General features: G+C 42.1%; 1 protein-coding gene across 4 annotated transcripts in view; it reads right to left on the minus strand.

Moving 5' to 3' along the window:
* The window catches only part of mcc (MCC regulator of WNT signaling pathway), a 448431-nt gene that overhangs the window by 173837 nt on the left and 252565 nt on the right, over positions 1-22029 (minus strand). For all 4 annotated transcript variants that reach the window (XM_070883758.1, XM_070883750.1, XM_070883778.1 and 1 more), the window contains 2 exons: positions 9849-9962; positions 3294-3436 (listed from right to left, as the gene is read on the minus strand). In XM_070883758.1, coding sequence (XP_070739859.1) covers positions 3294-3436; positions 9849-9962 — 257 coding nt within the window. The remainder of the gene's footprint in view (positions 1-3293; positions 3437-9848; positions 9963-22029) is intronic.

Consider the following 22029-nt stretch of genomic DNA (forward strand, 5'->3'; position numbering starts at 1 on the left):
TCAAACAAGAAATTAGGGATGCGTGCAATCAAGGTACGGCAGTTATTATGGGCGACTTTAATCTACATATAGATTGGGCTAATCAAACTGGTAGCAATACGGTGGCAGAGGATTTCCTGGAGTGTATTATGGATGGTTTTCTGGACCAATATGTTGAGGAACCAACGAGAGGGCTGGCCATCCTAGACTGGGTGATGTGTAATGAGAAAGGACTAATTAGCAATCTTATTGTGCGAGGCCCCTTGGGGAAGAGTGACCATAATATGGTAGAATTCCTTATTAAGATGGAGAGTGACACAGTTAATTCAGAGACTCGGGTCCTGAACTTAAGGAAAGGTAACTTTGATGGTAAGAGATGTGAATCGGCTGGAATAGACTGGCAAATGATACTTAAAGGGTTGACGGTGGATAGGCAATGGCAAACATTTAAAGATCACATGGATGAATTTCAACAATTGTACATCCCTGTCTGGAGTAAAAATAAAAAGGGGAAGGTGGCTCAACAGTGGCTAACAAGGGAAATTAAGGATAGTGTTAAATCCAAGGAAGAGGCATATAAATTGGCTAAAAAAAGTAGCAAACCTGAGGACTGGGAGAAATTTAGAATTCAGCAGAGGAGGACAAAGGGTTTAATTAGGAGGGGGAAAATAGAGTATGAGAGGAAGCTTGCTGGGGACATAAAAACTGACTGCAAAAGCTTCTACAGATATGTGAAGAGAAAAAGATTAGTCAAGACAAACATAGATTCCTTGCAGTCAGATTCAAGTGAGTTTATAATGGGGAACAAAGAAATGGCAGACCAGTTGAACAAATACTTTGGTTCTGTCTTCACGAAGGAAGACACAAATAATCTTCCGGAAGTACTAGGGTACCGAGGGTCTAGTGAGGAGGAAGAACTGAAGGAAATCCTTATTAGGCGGGAAATTGTGTTAGGGAAATTGATGGAATTGAAGGCTGATAAATCCCTGGGGCCTGACAGTCTGCATCCCAGAGTACTTCAGGAAGTGGCCATGGAAATAGTGGATGCATTGGTGATCATTTTCCAACAGTCTATCGACTCTGGATCAGTTCCTATAGACTGGAGGGTAGCTAATGTAACACCACTTTGATAAATCCATGTTGACTTGGACCGATCCTGTCACTGCTTTCCAAATGCGCTGCTATTTCATCTTTAATAATTGATTCCAACATTTTTCCCACTACTCATGTCAGGCTAATTGGTCTATAATTACCCGCTTTCTCTCTCCCTCCTTTAGTGGGAAAAATGTTGGAATCAATTATTAAAGATGAAATAGCAGCGCATTTGGAAAGCAGTGACAGGATCGGTCCAAGTCAACATGGATTTATCAAAGGGAAATCATGCTTGACAAATCTTCTAGAATTTTTTGAGGATATAACTAGTAGAATGGACAAGGGAGAACCAGTGGATGTGGTGGATTTGGACTTTCAAAAGGCTTTTGACAAGGTCCCACGCAAGAGATTGGTGTGCAAAATTAAAGCACATGATATTGGGGGTAATGTACTGACGTGGCTAGAGAACTGGTTGGCAGACAGGAAGCAGAGAGTCGGGATAAATGTGTCCCTTTCAGAATGGCCGGCAGTGACTAGTGGGGCTCAGTGCTGGGACCCCAGCAATTTACAATATACATTAATGATTTAGATGAAGGAATTGAGTGTAGTATCTCCAAGTTTGCAGATGACACAACTGTGTGGCGTTGTGAGCTGCGAAGAGGACGCTAAGAGGCTGCAGGGTGACTTGGACAGGTTAGGTGAGTGGGCAAATGCATGGCAGATGCAGTATAATGTGGATAAATGTGAGGTTATCCACTTTGGGGCAAAAACATGAAAGTAGATTATCTGAATGGCGGCAGATTAGGAAAAGGGGAGGTGCAACAAGACCTGGGTGTCATGGTATATCAGTCATTGAAAGTTGGCATGCAGGTACAGCAGGCAGTGAAGGCGTTGGCCTTCATAGCTATGGGTTTTGAGTATAGGAGCAGGGAGGTCTTACTGCAGTTGTACAGGGCCTTGGTGAGGTCTCACCTGGAATATTGTGTTCAGTTTTGGTCTCCTAATCTGAGGAAGGATGTTCTTGCTATTGAAGGAGTGCAGCAAAGGTTCACCAGACTGATTCCCGGGATGGCTGGTCCAACATATGAGGAGTGACTAGATCGACTGGGCCTTTATTTACTGGAGTTTAGAAGGATGAGAGGGGATCTCATAGAATCATATAACATTCAGACGGGACTGGATAGGTTAGATGCAGGAAGAATGTTCCCGATGTTGGGGAAGTCCAGAACCAGGGGACACAGTCTAAGGATAAGGGGTACGCCATTTAGGACCGAGATGAGGAGAAACCTCTTCATTCAGAGTTGTTAACCTGTGGAATTCCCTACCACAGAGAGTTGTTGATGCTAGTTTGTTGGATATATTCAAGAGGGAGTTAGATATGGCCCTTATGGCTAAAGGGATCAATGGGTATGGGGAGAAAGCAGGAAAGGGGTACTGAGGTGAAAGATCAGTCATGATCTTATTGAATGGTAGTGCTGGCTCGAAGGGCCGAATGGCCTACTCCTGCACCTATTTTCTATGTTTCTTTGTTTCTAATAAATAGGGTTGGGAAGCCGAAACTATTAACTTAAAAAGCATTACAAACAGTGTATACCTTATACAGGACTTGCCAGAGGTGATCAGAGGTGATATGTCAAGTAGTATTATCAAAGACAATGATCTATCAGCACTGGGAATAAATGGCCTTGGCATCTGGCAGTAATGGAAAGGGGGCTCAGAATCTGGCAGTACTCGGATCGGGTCTTACCCTGCTTGACTTGAATACTTCATGAATTATTGATTCCCCATGGGCAATGCGACATGAGATCATGCTGCAAAGAGGAATCACACACGCGGATATAGCATCTCGGAGACTCATGGCAGTTGGAGCCAGTGATATTCAGACCCAAGACAACAGATCTACCAGCCAGTCAAGATTCCCTTCCTGTATGTCTATACAGGAAAACAAACTTCAGAAACATCACTGCACAGCCTATAGAGGGAAGGGATGGCTAACAAGATAGATTGAAAAAAATGGGATAACATCTCACATTTCAGGTACCAGAAGATTACTAATCTAACCTAACTCCAACTCTAAAACAAAGCATTTTAGCCCCTGAATGTCAGTAACCCACCAGCACCATTATGGATGGGGCAATAAATGCAGCCATGTCAGTATCACCCACATTGAGAACAAATTAAAAACACTCCATATTTTTACATGCTATTTAAACTTAGCTCACCTTATTGTTCCTCCCTGCAGTCTGTCAATTTTCTTATTTAGTTCTGCAATTATACTGTGAAGTTCAGTGATACGTTCTTCATAGCGTAGAGTTGCCCTTTCCTGGGTCTCTTCATGCTCTCTCAATAGATGAGATTGTTCACACTGAAAAGACAATTACCATGATCGGGAAAATTGAATCAAGGTTGCCCTTTTCTAATATATTGATTCACCTTTATGAATAATTTTCTGATTAAAAGACAAGCTTAGTCATAGTTCAGTTGATACTTTGACATGAAATCAAAATGCAACTTTAGAAAGAAATATTTTTTGATCGAGAAATTCTGTAACAAGTATATACGAAATTTAAAAGGGTTACTGTTTTGCAATCCATATGGTATTACAGAAAATAAAATGGAACAATTAGAACATGTTACTTCAATGCTGATACTTTACAGTAATATGGGCACTGTCCAAATCTAAATCTTCTCAATTAACATTTTTAATGCTAAGTATGGTTTCAAATAAGATACAAAAAATAAGGTATTTTTGGTACAGTCTTCATCATTTTATGAATTTAGTTTATCTTTTACTTACCTCAGAATAGACCCATAATCCAACCAGAAGAAAATTCAGACACAGTACTCAGAAAAGCATTAGGGGCTAAAAATTGCGCCATTTTTTAAGGGAGTAAATTTGGCCACAAAATATGCTCGTCATTAAAAAATAGCGTTGCTTGACGATTCGCGTTAAAAACAGTGATCTCACCAACTTTAGCTCGAGGCCTATCAATGACAAAAATACAGGCTCTGGGAGGGGAGAAAACACAAAAAGAAATTGCAAAAGACAAAAAAAAAATCACAAAACATTTACAAGACCCTTAACTAAGTAATTGCTGCAAAAGAATTAAAAAATAAAAACTTTAAACTTACCTTTTTTGCAGGTCTTCCTACTTACTGACGTTTGAGGCTACAACACCTGCTTTTCTCCTACTTTTTTTTTCATCCGAAAACAGGTTCGCTGAACGGCCAAACTTGGCCAGTACTTTTTTTTTTCCACATTCCACATTGGCATTCCTCTTTTTGCCAATATTTTGAAAACGCATTCTTAAAGTTTGGAAATGAAATCTCCCCTCCTCCCCCCACCACTCCAAATGCCACACATGGCCCTTTTAGAAAAAAAAGTAGGGGATTTCTCCAGTGTCCTAGCCCATATTTAGCCTTCAACCATCATCAGGACAGATAAATTGGTCATTATCTCATTAGCTGCTTGGTTTGCCTGTGATGTACTTTGGGACATCATGAAAATGTAAAAGGCATTTTAGAAATGCAAATTTTGCTTTCTTTATACTTGCTTTAAAGCAGTTATCTCAGCAAAGATGCCAAATGGATCCAAGCCATTTTCTCATAAGGATGGAGAATAAACAATTTGTATTTATCTCGTACCTTTAATATAGATGCTTTATAGGTGTGGGAAAATGGAGAAAAGAAATAAAACAAGCCACAGTATCATTGTGCAAAAATTAAGAGAGGTAACCAAAAGCTTCATTGAAAAGACGGACTTTGAGTATCTTTGTTTGAACAGGTAGAGAGAAAAGTGGAGATAACAAATTGAGAGAGATGTGGCTGAGACAGTTTAAGATAAGTGAAGAGTAATCAATCCCAGGCTGCTCAACACATTTTTTCATCATTGGGAGAAACTTGTCTAACTCAGATTGTGTTGCATAATTCTTGTCCAGTGAAAAGACGACAACAGGCTGGAAGCAACTAAAAATAATTAATAAGCAAGACTCATTCTGCAGAGACCATCTTCAACAGAACTTATTTGTAAATAAGCTAAGTTTAGGAGGGAGAAATTGCCCAAAACTCAAAATCAGCCGTGGGGATCGCAGTATGAAATTAACCTGTGGCTGTTCATTGCGTTGCAGGCAACATCTTAAATTGGTGCTGCCTACTGCTTTATACGATTGCTGCATGCAGCCAGAGCTACTTGAGCTGTGTACTGGTTGCACATATAAACAGGGGGCCCAATTTTGTGAGTGGCTGGCGCTACTTAAAAGTAGCCTGCACCTCTTAAAAAGGAGGTGCATTGTGGCTGCAAGAAGTGGTGGAAGTCTTTTGAAAACTGAATCTGTGCTGCGATACTTTGAGAAATGGATGATGAACATGAGAGAGAGCATGCCCCAAAGTCTTCAGACTCAGGTCTTGGTGGAAGACTTGGAAAGAAGGAGACACATCCTATAACCACAGGGGGGCAGTAGAACCATCAGGAAGATGCTTAAGCCAGTGGAAAGTAGTATTAGCAGAGGTCAATGCCAGGAGTGTTGCTCCAAGAGCATGGATGCAGTGCAGGAAGAAGTTGGATAATCTCACACGAGTTGTCAAGGTGAGCGAGTTCATCTTTAAATGGTTAAGACGGGTGGCGGGGCTGGAGAGTCCGTTGGATGATGGGGCATGGGTAGTCGCCCGAGGCGAGGGAGTCCAACAGATCCGGATTCAAGAACATTTTCCGGATTCGGGATTACCCTGCCACAGATTGTCCCGGCATCCAGATTCCAGAACAGTACGAATTCCGGATTTTCGACGCTGTAACTATAACTACCAACTGCACCACTAGTCTTATCTACTGCTCAATTCACTACACCCCCATCACCCATCCACGAACAATCTCTATTAATCAGGACTCAAACCTTCAATGTCTCTGCTTTAACTCACCCTCACACACTGAGCACTGTTGCAAGCCTTGCATCCACAACTCTCAGCTCGCACATTCTGCCGGCTTTTCAACCTTGACAAACACATCACCCAAACATATTACAGGACACACTTCCTGTTTTCATGCAGGAGGACGTGCCGTATAACAGCAGAAAGCAGCAAAGAACTGGAGAACTGTATCTGCATGCTTTAACCCCCAAGGAGGAGACAGTGCTGTCCATCATGGGAAGGTGCATCACTGACACAGCTGTCACCGGCGCAGCTGAAACAATTGATGATGATCTGCATAACTAATCCTCCTTCTGACGTTCCGCAACCTTCACTGATTTGGAGGCTGCAGATGATGTAAGTATGCACTCTTGCTTTGTCCTCTCTCCTCACTGCGGGCAGGCCGAGGTAGGGAGCGGGGAGTCCGACGGGTGGCGGGGCTGGAGAGTCCTTTGGACGATGGGGCATGGGCAGTTGCCCGAGGCAAGAGAGTCCAATGGCGGAGCGGGGGCAGTGCCAGATCCGGATTCAAGAACATTTTCCAGATTCCGGATTACCCTGCCACAGATCGTCCCGGTGTCCGGATTCCAGAACAGTACGAATTCTGGATTTTCGACGCTGTAACTATAACTACCAAAAATCTGGATACCCACTCAGCTGAGTACTGCAGGGCTCCTCCAAAGCAGTCCAGGCAACAGAAAAATTGCTCAAGGAAACGTTCCTTGTGGCAGCAAGGCTCTCATTGTAGGCCTGCTGTGCATGTGTGTGAAGAGGTTGCAACTAAAATCTGGCAACTGTTGCTTACATAAGAACATAAGAAATAGGAGCAGGAGTAGGCCATACGGCCCCTCGAGCCTGCGCCGCCATTTAATATGATCATGGCTGATCCGATCATGGACTCAGGTTCACTTCCCTGCCCGCTCTCCATAACCCCTTATCATTTAAGAAACTGTCTATTTCGATCTTAAATTTATTCAATGTCCCAGCTTCCACAGTTCTCAGAGGCAGCGAATTCCACAGATTTACAACCCTCAGAAGAAATTCCTCCTCATCTTAGTTTTAAATGGGTAGCCCCTTATTCTAAGATTATGCCCCCTAGTACTAGTCTCCCCTATCAGTGGAAACATCCTCTCTGCATCCACCTTGTCAAGCCCCCTCATAAGCTTATACGTTTCGATAAGATCACCTCTTATTCTTCTGAATTCCAATGAGTAGAGACCTAACTTACTCAACCTTTCCTCATAAGTCAACCCCCTCATCTCCGGAATCAACCTCGTGAACTTTCTCTGAACTGCCTTCAAAGCAAGTATATCCTTTTGTAAATATGGAAACCAAAACTGTATGCAATATTCCAGGTGTGGCCTCACCAATACCCTGTATAACTAGCAAGAGTTCCCTGCTTTTATACTCCATCTCCTTTGCAATAAAGGCCAAGATTCCATTGGTCTTCCTGATCACTTGCTGTACCTGCATACTATCCTTTTGTTTCATGCACAAGTACCCCCAGGTCCCTCTGTACTGTGGCACTTTGCAATTTTTCTCCATTTAAATAATAACTTGCTCTTTGATTTTTTTCTGCCAAAGTGCTTAACCTCACACTTTCCAACATTATACTCCATCTGCCAAATTTTTGCCCACTCACTTAGCCTGTCTATGTCCTTTTGCAGATTTTGTGTGTCCTCCTCGCGCATTGCTTTTCCTCCCATCTTTGTATCATCAGAAAACTTGGCTACGTTTCACTCGGTCCTTTCTTCCAAGTCGTTATTATAGATTGCAAATAGTTGGGGTCCCAGCACTGATCCCTGCGGCACCCCACTAGTTACTGATTGCCAACCCGAGAATTGAACCATTTATCCTGACTCTCTGTTTTCAGTTAGTTAGCCAATCCTCTATCCATGCTAATATATTACCCTCAACACCGTGAACTTTTATCTTGTGCAGTAACCTTCTATGTGGCACCTTGTCAAAATGCCTTCTGAAAGTCCAAATACACCATATCCACTGGTTCCCCTTTATCCACCCTGGTCGTTACATCCTCAAAGAATTCCAGCAAATTTGTCAAACTGACTTCCCTTTCATAAATCTATGCTGACTCTGCCATCTCCAGGAAGTAAATCATCTTCAATTCGAGGGACCGCCTAAGAGAAGACATCTGCAGCAGCAGCCTGGGAGATGCCAGATGCATAAAAATTATGAGCAAGGGACACCTTGATCGCCACAGGCAATGCATTCCTTGCCCTGCTTTGAGGTTGCAGTTGTGGGTGAAGCAAAGACGTCTCAAACACTGGTCCTCGTTGAAGTTGAGGTAAGAAAATTGTTCCCTAAAGACCTCGCAGATATGGTCTCTGGCTAAGAGCCCTTCTCCCTCTCTCAGCAACTTGGCCTGTCTTCATTCTCCCAATCATGCTCAATTTAAAGAGGAAGGCCCACCAGCCTACCCATGTGTAGAAGCAACTTGTGTCAGCACAAGCTTTTAATTGAACAAAAAAGTACTTCAGCACCTGCCAGACCACTACCTATAGAATATTGACATTTTGGACACGTGTAGAAAAGCTTCAAAAACACGTACACTTGCACCAACAACCAGAAGAACTAATCCATTAATGAACCTAACCAGTTCCGACGAAGGGTCAGCGAGCCAAAACGTTAACTCTGCTACCTCTCCATAGATGCTGCCTGACCTGCTGAGATTTCTAGCATTTTCTGTTTTTATTCCAGATTCCAGCATCTGCAGTATTTTTCTTTTGTATCAACCTATCAGCGAGGTTACACCTATCAGGAAACACAGGCTGGGTCGCTTTTCTCTTGAAAAGAGAATGCCAAGAGGTGACCTAATAGAGGTCTTTAAAATTATGAAATGTTTTGATAGACACAGAGTGAGTATTTCCATTTGTGGGGAAGAGCAAAAACTAGAGGCCATCAATATAAGATAGTCACCAAGAAATCAAATAGCGAATTCAGAAGAAACTTCTTTACCCAGAGTGTGGCGAGAATGTAGAACTCATTACCACACGGAGTAGTTGAGGCAAATAGTATAGATGCATTTAAGCAGAAGTTAGCTAAGCATATGAGGGAGAATGGAATAGAAGGTTATGCTGATAAGAGTTAGATGAGGAAGGATGGGAGGAGGCTCAAATGGAGCATAAACCCCACATGGACTAGTTGGCCCAAATGGCTTGTTTGTGCTGTATATTCTATGTAATTCTGTGTAACCTGTAAGTAGTTCATGATCCCCTTGAATAGCGCTGGTTGGGGTCCTTCATATCATTTATCATCGTGTTCAACTGTGCGAAGTTAAGACAGGGCATAGACTGGAGTGTGGCGTTGGAAATGGCAATGCTGGCATCAAACCAGTGTTGCACACTGATTGACATCATAATCTGCCTGTTCTGCATGCTGCTGCCGATCGTTAAGTACATGCAAACCCCTTTACCAAGATGGCATTCAGTGCACTTCCCATTGGAAGTATGCACGCGCATCTCGAATGTCATGTTTCATCGTTCAGAGGCTGCGTAGTGCGTATAAAACGAGTGCTAGAGCCCAATTTCTTGTATATTAAAAAATGTTTACAGAAAGTAATTTAATGAGATGCTATATAAGCAGCCGTCATTCGCTAGAAAGAATTTCTGAAATTGATGGTGACTGCAAGTCATTTTATGAAAAAGTGAATACATACTTTCTACAGAAATATTGCAACCTTTACTTACAAAAGCCATTTCTTTTATCAAATTTCTCATTAATCATTACAACAAACAGATGAATATCTTCACATTTGATGTGGTTGATCCCATAATCAGTTTTAGCAAACTCCAGGTGTTCTAAATAGTAATTATCAATGTTGCAGCATATAACCCATAATGTTGTCCTTGGCTTACTTGGGATTTTGCCAACTTCTTTTCCAACAAGTCCCTCTCCCGTTCTGTATGTTGGAGTCTTTTATTGAGATCCACTATGTCCGTTTTAAGTGATGCCAGGGCTGCTAAGTGTAGCTGGTGAAGGAAAACAAAACAGAATTACTCAAGAACTTGATTTTTTTTTTTTTTAAAGACACAAATCGCATCATTCTCCAAAGAGTTTTTTTATTGTCCAGGGTCTGTACATTAGGACCAGCTGTACCGGCACAGAGACTGTTCCACTACACATCCTTCATTGAAATGTCTTTATAGTGCTTGAAACATTGGTTTAACAAATTACATTTTCCCTTTTTTTGGTGGCATGTATTTCGCCTAAGGGTCAATACCACTTAGACAGACATTGCAAGTGGTTGACCATTACTATTACTCAACAACTTATTACTAATAGTACTGAATATTGTCTATAATGGTAGTTCTTGTCTAGAACACCTCAAATGTTTTAATCAGTTAAAACTGGATAAAAGTTAAAACGTTAAAATTGTTGTTTCTTAGAGCACAATATTAATTGTATAAAATATCTATTCCCCAAGTAATTTACAAAGATGAAAAAAAAATCACACTTCTAGCATTTGAACACTTGCATGACATTCATAAGAACATAAGAATTAGGAACAGGAGTAGGCCATCTAGCCCCTCGAGCCTGCTCCGCCATTCAACAAGATCATGGCTGATCTGGCCGTGGATTCAGCTCCACTTACCCGCCCGCTCCCCATAAACCTTAATTCCCTTATTGGTTAAAAATCTATCTATCTGCGACTTGAATACATTCAATGAGCTAGCCTCAACTGCTTCCTTGGGCAGAGAATTCCACAGATTCACAACCCTCTGGGAGAAGAAATTCTTTCTCAACTCGGTTTTAAATTGGCTCCCCCGTATTTTGAGGCTGTGCCCCCTAGTTCTAGTCTCCCCGACTAGTGGGAACAACCTCTCTGCCTCTATCTTGTCTATCCCTTTCATTATTTTAAATGTTTCTATAAGATCACCCCTCATCCTTCTGAACTCCAACGAGTAAAGACCAAGTCTACTCAATCTATCATCATAAGGTAACCCCCTCATCTCCGGAATCAGCCTAGTGAATCGTCTCTGTACCCCCTCCAAAGCTAGTATATCCTTCCTTAAGTAAGGTGACCAAAACTGCATGCAGTACTCCAGGTGCAGCCTCACCAATACCCTGTACAGTTGCAGAAGGACCTCCCTGCTTTTGTACTCCATCCCTCTCGCAATGAAGGCCAACATTCCATTCGTCTTCCTGATTACCTGCTGCACCTGCGAACTAACTTTTTGGGATTCATGCACAAGGACCCCCAGGTCCCTCTGCACCGCAGCATGTTGTAATTTCTCCCCATTCAAATAATATTCCCTTTTACTGTTTTTTTTCCTCAAGGTGGATGACCTCACACTTTCCGACATTGTATTCCATCTGCCAAACCTTAGCCCATTCGCTTAACCTATCTAAATCTCTTTGCAGCCTCTCTGTGTCCTCTACACAACCCGCTTTCCCACTAATCTTTGTGTCATCTGCAAATTTTGTTACACTACACTCTGTCCCCTCTTCCAGGTCATCTATGTATATTGTAAACAGTTGTGGTCCCAGCACCGATCCCTGTGGCACACCACTAACCACCGATTTCCAACCCGAAAAGGACCCATTTATCCCGACTCTCTGCTTTCTGTTAGCCAGCCAATTCTCTATCCATGCTAATACATTTCCACTGACCCCACAGGTCTTCTTAATATTTACATCCCAATGGAAAAATGGGCAGAACTTTGAACTGGACCATTTCCACCTGATGATCTACTTCCTGAACTGGACCATTTCTGTAGATTTCTTCATCACTGAGAACATTATGAAAGCTCCAAATATTACAAGTTCAAGAAACAGACCGTTTACCTATTAATCCTATTCCTAACCTTGTATTAATGCAGCTTTTTAAATTGACTTAATCAATAGATTTAACTACTATTGCAGCACATTATACTCATGCCCTAGGTTCTCATTTTACCATCCAACTTAAATAGCTTTCTTTTTTTTATATTTGTTCTCAGGATATAAACCAAATTAATTGCCCACCCATAGTTGCCTTGAGAAGTTAATGGTGGCCATTCCTCTTGAACTGCTGCAGGCCTTGTGCTAATGGTGCTCCCACAAATGCAAGGTAGAAATTCCAGGATTCTGACCCAATGTAGTTCAAGGAATTAATCCATTTCTTTACTCATCTTACTGAGAACTTAGTGTGTACCTTTACCCAAGCCAGGTGCCCTGTAGACACACAAGTGCCTTTATTAGGGCCATCAGTAATTTTACTGCCAAAGGGAAAATTTTACTTTGGGCAGTATGGTTAATTCACCATTGTCCAATACATAACACAAGTCGTATCAACGTACTGTTAGTGAATTAAAAATGCCAACTTAGCCAAGTATTATACAGACAATGTTAACTTTATAGTATCATAGAAATTTACAGTATGCAAGGAGGCTATTTTGGCCCATTGTGTCTGGTCCCGCCAACAAAGCTCTCCAGCTTAATCTCACTTTCCAGCCCTTGGTCCGTAGCCTTGCAAGTAACGGCACTTCAAGTGCACATCCAAGTACCTTTTAAAATGTGTTGAAGGTTTCTGCCTCGATCACTCTTACAGGCAGTGAGTTCCAGACCCCATGAAGAAATTTCCCCTCATATCTCCTCTAAATCTCCGACCAATTACTTTAAATCTATGCCCCCTGGTTGTTGACCCCTCTGCTATGGGAAATAGATCCTTCCTATCCACTCGATCAAGGCCCCTCATAATTTTATACACCTCAATAAGATCCCCCTTAGCCTCCTCTGTTCCAAAGAAAACAAACCCAGCCTATCCAATCTGTCCTCATAGTTAAAATTCTCCAGTCCAGACAACATCTTCGTAAATCTCCTCTGCACCCTCTCTAGTGCAATCACATCTTTCCTGTAATGTGGTGACCAGAACTGCATGCAGTACTCTAGCTGTGGCCTAACTAGTGTTTTACTGTTCAAACATAACCTCCTTGATCTTGTATTCTATGCCTCGGCTAATAAAGGCAAGTAAACGGTATGCCTTCTTAACCACCTTATCTACCTGGCCTGCTACCTTCAGGGATCTGTGGATATACACTCCAAGGACCCTTTGTTCCTCTACACTTTTCAATGTCCTACCATTTAATGTGTATTCCCTTGCCTTGTTAGCCCTCCCCAAGTGCATTACCTCACATTGTCAGGATTGAATTCTATTTGCCATTGTTCTGCCCACCTGACCAGGACATTGATAGCTTCCTGCATTCCACAACATTCTTCATTATCAACCATACAGCCTATTTTTGTATAATCTGCAATCTACTCAATCATACCCCCTACATTCAAGTCTAAATCAATGATAGATACCACAAAAAGCAAGGGACCTAGTACTGAGCCCTGCGGAACCCCACTGGAAACAGCCTTCCAGTCACAAAAACAGCCATCAACCATTACCCTTTGCTTCCTGCCTCAGCTAATTTTGGATCCAACTTGCCACTTTTGGATCCAACTTGCCACTTTGCCTTGGATCCCATGGGCTTTTACTTTCGTGCTCAGTCTGCCATGTGGGACCTTATCAAAGGCCTTGCTAAGATCCATATACACTACATCAAGCGTACTACCGGTGTGGGAGAAATGGGTTTCAATTCATGGGGCACTGGCACCAGTACTGGGATAAGAGGGAGCTGTTCCGTTGGGAGAGGATTCATTTGAACCAGGCTGGGACCAGTGTCCTGGCGAATCGAATAACTAGGGCTGTAGATAGGTCTTTAAACTAATTAGTGAGGGGAAGAGATCCTGTGAAAGGAAATTTAAAAAGTCAAAGAGAAAGGAGAAGGCAATAGTGCAGGGTAGCGATCAGGGCAATGATAACCAGAGTGTGGCAGGGCTTATACACAAGAGTGCATTAGAAAGTGGGGTCAGAGTAGGGAAAAATGGTAGAGACAAAACTAAAAGCTCTTTATCTGAATGCACGCAGCATGTGTAGCAAGATAGATGAGTTGACGGCACAAATAGAAATAAATGGGTGTGATCTGATTGCCATTACAGAGATGTGTTTGCAAGGTGACCAAGGCTAGGAATTGAATATTCAGGGGTATTTGTCATTTCCGAGGGATACGCAGAAAGGAAAAGGAGGTGGGGTATCTTGGTTAATAAAACAGTAGATCACTGCAATACTGAGAAATGATATTGGCTCAGACAATCGAGATGTAGAATCAGTTTGGGTGGAGATAAGAAATAATAAGGCAAAGAAATCATTGGTGGGAGTAGTCTACTGGCCCCCTAACAGTAGCCACACTGTAGGACAGAGTACAAATCAAGAAATAATGGAGGTTTGTAAGAAAGGTACGGCAACAATCATGGGTGATTTTAATCTTCATATTGATTGGATAAATCAAATTGGCAAAGCTAGCCTTGAAGAAGAATTCAAAAAGTGTATTTGGGATGGCTCCTTGGAACAATACATTGTGGAACCAACCAGGAAGCAGGCTATTTTAGATCTGGTAATGTGTAATGAGACGGGATTAATTCATGAACTCATAGTAAAAGATCCTCTTGGGAAGAGTGATCATAGCTTGGTAGAATTTCAAATTCAGTTTGAGGGTGAGAAAGCTAAGTCTCATACTCGTGTCCTGAACTTAAATAAAGGTAATCACAAAGATATGAAGGCAGAGTTGGCTAAAGTGAACTGGGAAAATAAATTAATGGGTAAGACGGTAGATAACCAGTGGCAAACATTTAAGGAGATATTTCATAACTCTCAGCAAATATATATTCCAGTGAAAAAGAAAGACTCTAAGAGAAGGATGAACCATCCATGGCTAACTAAGGAAGTAAAGGATGGTATCAAATTGAAAACAAAGGCATACAATGTTGCGAAGAATAGTGGAAGGCCAGAGGACTGGGAAATTTTTAGAAACCTGCAATGGACGGCTAAAAAAATGATGGAGATGATAGTTTATGAGAGTAAACTAGCAAGAAATATAACAGAGTAAAAGCTTCTACAAGCTTAGAGGATGAGACTGGGGAATTAATAATGGGAAACAGGGAAATGGCAGACACTTCGAACAAATATTGTGTGTTGGTATTCAAGGTAGAAGACACTAAAAGCATCCAAAAAAATTGATAATCAAGGGGCTATTGTGGGGGAGGGGAACTTAAAACTATCACTCGAGAAAAAGCACTAGGCAAACTAATGGGACTTCTTCTTAGGCAGTCCCTCGGAGTCGAGAATGACTTGCTTCCACATTAAAAATGAGTTCTCAGGTGACTGATGATACTTCTTCAGTGCTTTGATATGCCTGCTGTATATAGTCCATGTCTCTGAAGCATATAGGAGGGTGGGTAGCACTACTGCTCTGTAGACCATGAACTTGATGCCAGTTTTAAGGTTCTGGTCTTCAAACACACTTCCTTAGGCGACCAAAGGCTGCGCTGGCACACTGAAGGCAATGTTGGACCTAGTCATCGACGTCTACCCTTATTGACAGTAGACAAACGAATGGGACTGCAGGTGGACTATCCCTGGACCTGATTGCCTGCATCCTAGGGTCTTGAAAGAAGTGGCTGCAGAGATAGTGGATGCACTAGTTATAATCTACCAAAATTCCCTCGATTCTGGAGAGGTCCAATCAGATTGGAAAACCGCAAATGTAACACACCTATTTAAAAAAGGAGGGAGACAGAAAGCAGGAAACTATAGACCAGTTAGCCTAATATCTGTCATTGTAAAAATGCTGATCCATTATTAAGGAAATAGTAGGACATTTAGAAAATCATAATGCAGTCAAGCAGAGTCAGCGTGGTTTTATGAAAGGGAAATCACGTTTGACAAATTTGCTCGAGTTCTTTGAGGATGTAACAAGCAGGGTGGATAAAGGGGAACCAGTAGATGTCGCATATTTGGATTTCCAGAAGGCATTCGATAAGGTGCCACATAAAAGGTTATTGCACACGATAAGAGCTCACGGGGTTGGGGGTAATATATTAGCTTGGATAGAGGATTGGCTAGCTAATAGAAAACAGAGTGTTGGGATAAATGGGTCATTTTCCGGTTGGCAAACTGTAACTAGTTGGGTGCCACAGGGGTCAGTGCTGGGGCCTCAACTATTTAAAATCTATATTAATGACTTGGATGACGGGATAGAGTGTAATGTAGCCAAATTTGCTGATGATACAAAGATAGGTGGGAAAGCAAGTTGCAAGGAGGACGCAAAGAATCTGCAAAGGGATATAGATAGGCTAAGTGAGTGGGCAAAAATTTGGCATATGGAGTATAATGTAGGAAAATGTGAGCTTATCCAAACTGGTAGGAAAAATAAAAAAGCAAATAATTATTTAAATGGGAAGAGATTGCAAAATGCTGTTGTTCAGATCTGGGGGTCCTTGTACATGAAACTCAAAAAGTTAGCATGCAGGTACAGCAAGTAATTAGGAAAGCAAATGGAATGTTGGCCTTTATTACAAGTGGGATGGAATATAAAAGTAAGGAAGTCCTGCTGCAACTGTACAGGGCATTGGAGACACCTGGAGTACTGTGTACAGTTTTGGTCTCCTTATTTAAGAACAGATATACATTTGCATTGGAGGCTGTTCAGAGAAGGTTCACAAGGTTGATTCCTCAAATGAAGGGTTGTCTTATGAAGAAAGGTTGGACCTATATTCATTGGAGTTTAGAAGAATGAGAGGTGATCTTATTGAAATGTATAAAATGCTGAGGGGGCTTGACAGGGTTGTGGCAGTGAGGATGTTTCTCTCCGTAGGGGAATCTAGAACTAGGGGGCATAATTTCAGAATAAGGGGTCGCCCATTTAAAATGGAAATGAGGAGGAATCTCTTCTGTCAGAGGGTCATGAATCTTTGGAATTCTCTACCTCAGAGTTGTGGAGGCTGGGTCATTGAATATATTTAAGGTGGAGATAGATAGATTTTTGAACGATAAGGGAGACAAGGATTATGGAAGCGGGCAGAGAAGTGGAGTCGAGGCCAAGATCAGATCAGCCATGATCTTAGTGAATGGCAGAGTAGGTTTGAGGGGCCAAATGCCCTACTCCTGCTCCTGCTCCTATTTCTTATGTTCTTGGTTCTTATGTTATGTCCTACCCTCATCGACCCTCTTTGTTACCATCTCAAAAAATTTAACCAAGTTAGTCAGACACGACCTTTCCTTAACAAATCCATGCTGACAGTGCTTGATCCGTGTCTTTCTTAATTAAGATTTTTCCTATCTCTCAGAATTTTCTCCAATAATTTTCCCACCACCGAGGTTAGGCTGACTGGCCTGTAATTACTCAGTCTATCCCTTTCTCCCTTTTTAAACAAAGGTACAATGTTAGCAGTTCTCTGGCACCAGACCTCCAGCCAGAGAGGATTGGAAAATGATGGTCAGAGCCTCTGCTATTTCCTCTTTTGCTTCTCTTAACAGCCTGAGATACATTTCATCCAAGCCTGGGGATTTATCCACTTTCAAAGCTACTAAACCCCTCGTTACTTCCTCTCTCACTATGTTTATTTCATCTAATATTGCAATGTATGCATCGCCCCTCTCTTTTGTGAAAACAGATGCAAAGTCTGCCATTTTCCAACATTTTAAATCCCTTATGTAACAGTTTTGATTTCCATATTTACGAAAGGATATACTTGCTTTGGAGGCAGTTCAGAGAAAGGTCACTAGATTGATTCCGGCAATGAGGGGGTTGACTTGAGGAAAGGTTGAGTAGGTTGGGCCTCTACTCATTGGAATTCAGAAGAATGAGAGGTGATCGTATCGAAACGTATAAGATTATGAGGGGGCTTGAGAGGGTGGATGCAGAGAGGATGTTTCCACTGATAGGGGAGACTAGAACTAGAGGGCATAATAGAAACATAGAAAATAGGTGCAGGAGTAGGCCATTCAGCCCTTCGAGCCTGCACCACCATTCAATATGATCATGGCTGATCATTCACCTCAGTACCCCTTTCCCGCTTTCTCTCCATACCCCTTGATCCCTTTAGCCGTAAGGGCCACATCTAACTCCCTCTTGAATATATCCAATGACCTTAGAATAAATAAGGGGCCGCCCATTTAAAACTGAGATGAGGAGAAATTTCTTCTCTCAGAGGGTTGTGGATCTGTAGAATTCGCTGCCTCAGAGAGCTGTGGAAGCTGGGACATTGAATAAATTTAAGACAGAAATAGACAGTTTCTTAAACGATAAGGGAATAAGGGGTTATGGAGAGCAGGTAGGGAAGTGGACCTGAGTCCATGATCGGATCAGCCATGATCGTATTAAATGGCGGAGCAGGCTCGAGGGGCCGTATGGCCTACTCCTGCTCCTATTTATTATGTTCTTATGTTCCCTGGTACCTTTTTCAGGCCTTGTGTTCAGCCCTTGCAAGGTCATGCACTTAACAAGCACTCCTTGCAGCCGGCATTCAAACTAGGTATATCATGGAAAATATGTCAGAGAGTACATGTCCTTGATTTGTATCTAATTGTAATATGCCTGCCACAGTTTGCTAGGAGGGTTGATCCAGCATCATTTTGCATGGTCAACTCATTGTAATAATACATACACAATGCTTGTACGCATTGGCCCAAGCACCTAGCAGGATATCTGGTGAGCCAACACTACTTAAAGGGCTGCTGCTTGCATTTCAAGGGGAGCTGCGTTCATGAAGTGCATGTCATGCAGAGTGGCTGCCATAAGGAGCAAAAGTCGATCTGCTCATTCGAGGATGCACCACACCATAGGCATTGGAGGGATACAGGGTAGGTTTACCAGAATGATACCTGGACTCCAAGGGTTCAATTGCAAGGAGAGATTACACAAATTAGGGCTGTATTCCCTAGAACTTAGAAGGTTAAGGGGCGATTTTATTAAAGTTTTCAAGATATTAAGGGGCACAGAAAGTGTAGATAGAGAGAAACTGTTTCCGCTGGTTACGGAGTCTAGGACTAGGAGGCATAGTCTAAAAATTAGAGCCAGACCTTTCAGGAGTAAAACTGGGAAACACTAATACACACAAAGGTTGGAATCTTCCCAGCACTGCGAATGCGAATTTGGAAGCGGACCCGATGTCAAAATGGCTGTTATTGACAGCGGGTCACAAGTCCACTCTGAACCGGCATCCATTTGAATTTCCCAAGTGCTGGCTCTGCCTGCGGTTTGCAGACCCGGCATTAAGCGGCGTGTCAGGCAATTGAGATAGTTAATAAGCTGCTTCAAGCTATTTAAGCAGCATTTTACCAGGTCCTAACCATTTTACGAGGTTCCTGTCCCTCAGTGATCACGTCAGCTAAGTGTGTCGGGTTCTCAACAACTTTGCATTGGTTTGATTAGTTGACAGCTGCAGAAATGGTGTAAAAGCTATCATTTGACAGCTGTTCAATATTAATTATGCAAATGGAGTCAAACTAAATTGGGATGGTGCTTCCTGTACCTGTGAAGGTCATCCATTTTGGCCATTAAGGACCAATGTGAGGAGAAATTTCTTCACTCAGAGGATTGTGAATTTTTGGAAATTTCTACCTCAGAGGGCTGTGGGTGCTGAGTCGTTGAGTATATTTAAGGTTGAGACAGATAGATTTTTGGACTCTATGGGAATCAAGGGATATCGGGCGGGCAAGTGGAGTTGAGGTCAAAGATCTTATTGAAAAAGGCTGGAGACTATGTTAAAATTTACTTTACCAGTCCTATTTTCCAAGGGACCGCACCAGCAGCAGGGCCTCGCATGCTTCTGTTGAGCATCAGAAAATCGGGCACAGTGCCACTCTACTTTGCACCTCATTTTTCAAATCAGTGTTGTCTCACGTGTTTGAAGTTCCCTGATCCTAGAAAATCAGTTCGGTTGATAGACCGAACACCCACCATGAAGGTGATGCACTGTAATTCCACAAAAATGGAAAATCTCAGCCATTTTTCCCTGACTTGCACTCAAAGTACTGAGATCTTCCACTGGAGATGGGATGAGGTGTTATCCAATTTTAACAAGGTGTGTGTTACTTATGAAAAATGGCCAGCCTGTGCATATTATTTCTCTCCAATGGTCCAGTTGAGATTAGAAACTCACCATGTGGAGAAATTAATACTGCATATGCTAACATTATACAGCTGAACTGTTGGGTAAAGATATTTAAATTAGAAAATGAGTTTTTAAAATGTCAGTCATATTGGCAAGGCTGTTTATATTGCCTATCCCTAGTTGTTCTGTAAAGGTGGTGGTGAGCGACCTTCTTGAAATTATTGGGGGTGAAATTAGTCTTGGGTGGCAACGCAAAACGGGGGAATAGTGAGTCGGCCATCTGTTTTACACCTTCAGCAGCCTGTTTAACTCCTTTGGCAACCTGTTTTACACCTTCGGCAACCTGTTTTATGTAATTTTTATTTTTACCAAGATACTTGTTAAAAAATGATCGAACTCATGATTTAAAATTAGCGTTTAAACATTAGTGATGCATTATAGTTGATCATGAAGCAATGCAATTGAAGCTTTCTTACCCTCTGCATTGTCCAGTACATTTAACAAATCTACTGCCATAACATAATTGGCCCAAATTTCCCCAGGAGTTGCTCAGTTTTTTTTTTGAAGCAACTTGATTTTTCTAGAGTATCTTAAAAATCCCCATTCTGCCCATTTAATTTGGGCCAGTGTTAGTGAGTTAGTTAGGATTTTTTTTAGTTTTGTTTTTTTTTCTAAAAGGGGGCGTTACCAGCCACATACACCTGTTTTGGCTATTTAAACCAGTTTGGACAGCTAATAGTTGCTCCAAACTAACTTAGGCCAGTGTATGTGGCCACTTGTGGCTGCACTGAAAACCCTTGCGGAGAGTTAAGAAATCAGCGCAGGTAGCCAGAGATTGGGGGGTGGGGGAGGAGAAAGTAAGAGGACCTTGCAAAGCACTAAACACCTTCACAACAACATTAAATAAGCATAAAAACCATCAATAATAATAAATAAATAAATAAGGGCTCAAGGCTGGGCCAAACAACGTACATTAGTTCACACAGAGTGGCTATCCTATCAACATTAAATTAAAACTATCTTTTATAGTCTAAAATGCTCTGTCCATTTCAACATATTGACACCAAAAATCTAGTTAAACGATGGATTGACCTGAGAGTTTCTCACTGAAATTAAGCAGCATCGATGCCAGCATGTCTTTGGACTAGCTATAACCTCCATTTCTGGATAGCATATTAACGTATCAGATCACCACTAGCTTCGTTCTATGCTGCTAGCTTATTGTTACGAAAATTCAGAATTTAACATTATAGAAATATGTTTAACTGGACATTTCTTTAAAGACAAAATGCTACCCCTCTCACCCAGCGAGAAAAAAAAAGTTCCTTGTATGAGAGTTCTAACGGCTAGTGTATGCAACAGTGCACACTCTGCTAAGCGATTCACTATGGCTGCTGGTGCTTCTAAGCAACAGGATTCCATGAACTCTGTGGAGACCTGTCTGACAGACATGTCACTCCTGCTAGCACCCCTAACTTACTTCAACTATGGCTCTGTGTTGTGCAGCATAGTTTACCAGTGCAGTGCTGTTGAAGAGTATCAGGTCGTCCCTTTGGCCAGGAATAGGGGCGGCGAGCATCGGTTCGTCTCTTTGGCCAGGGATAGGGGCGGAGAGCATCGGGTCAGGCTCACAGCCTGCAGGACGCGCTGAGAGGGCGAGGAGCTACTGCGCACGCATGCATATTCCATTGCGCATGCGCGCAGCTGCCGGCACTATTAGAAAAATAGAAAATAGGTGCAGGACTAGGCCATTCGGCCCTTCGAGCCTGCGCCACCATTCAATAAGATCATGACTGATCTTTCACCTCAGTACCCCTTTCCTGCTTTCTCTCCATACCCCTTGATCCCCTAAGACACAAGGGCCATATCTAACTCCCTCTTGAATATATCCAATGAAACATAGAAACATAGAAAATAGATGCAGGAGTAGGCCATTCGGTCCTTCGAGCCTGCAACGCCATTCAATGAGTTTATGGCTGAAAATGCAACTTTAGTACCCCATTCCTGCTTTCTCACCATATCCCTTGATCCCCCTAGTAGTAAGGACTACCTCCAACTCCTTCTTGAATATATTTAGTGAATTGGCCTCAATAACTTTCTGTGGTAGAGAATTCC

The sequence above is a fragment of the Pristiophorus japonicus genome, chromosome 1 (genome assembly GCF_044704955.1).
Source record: "Pristiophorus japonicus isolate sPriJap1 chromosome 1, sPriJap1.hap1, whole genome shotgun sequence".
NCBI lineage: Eukaryota > Metazoa > Chordata > Chondrichthyes > Pristiophoridae > Pristiophorus > Pristiophorus japonicus.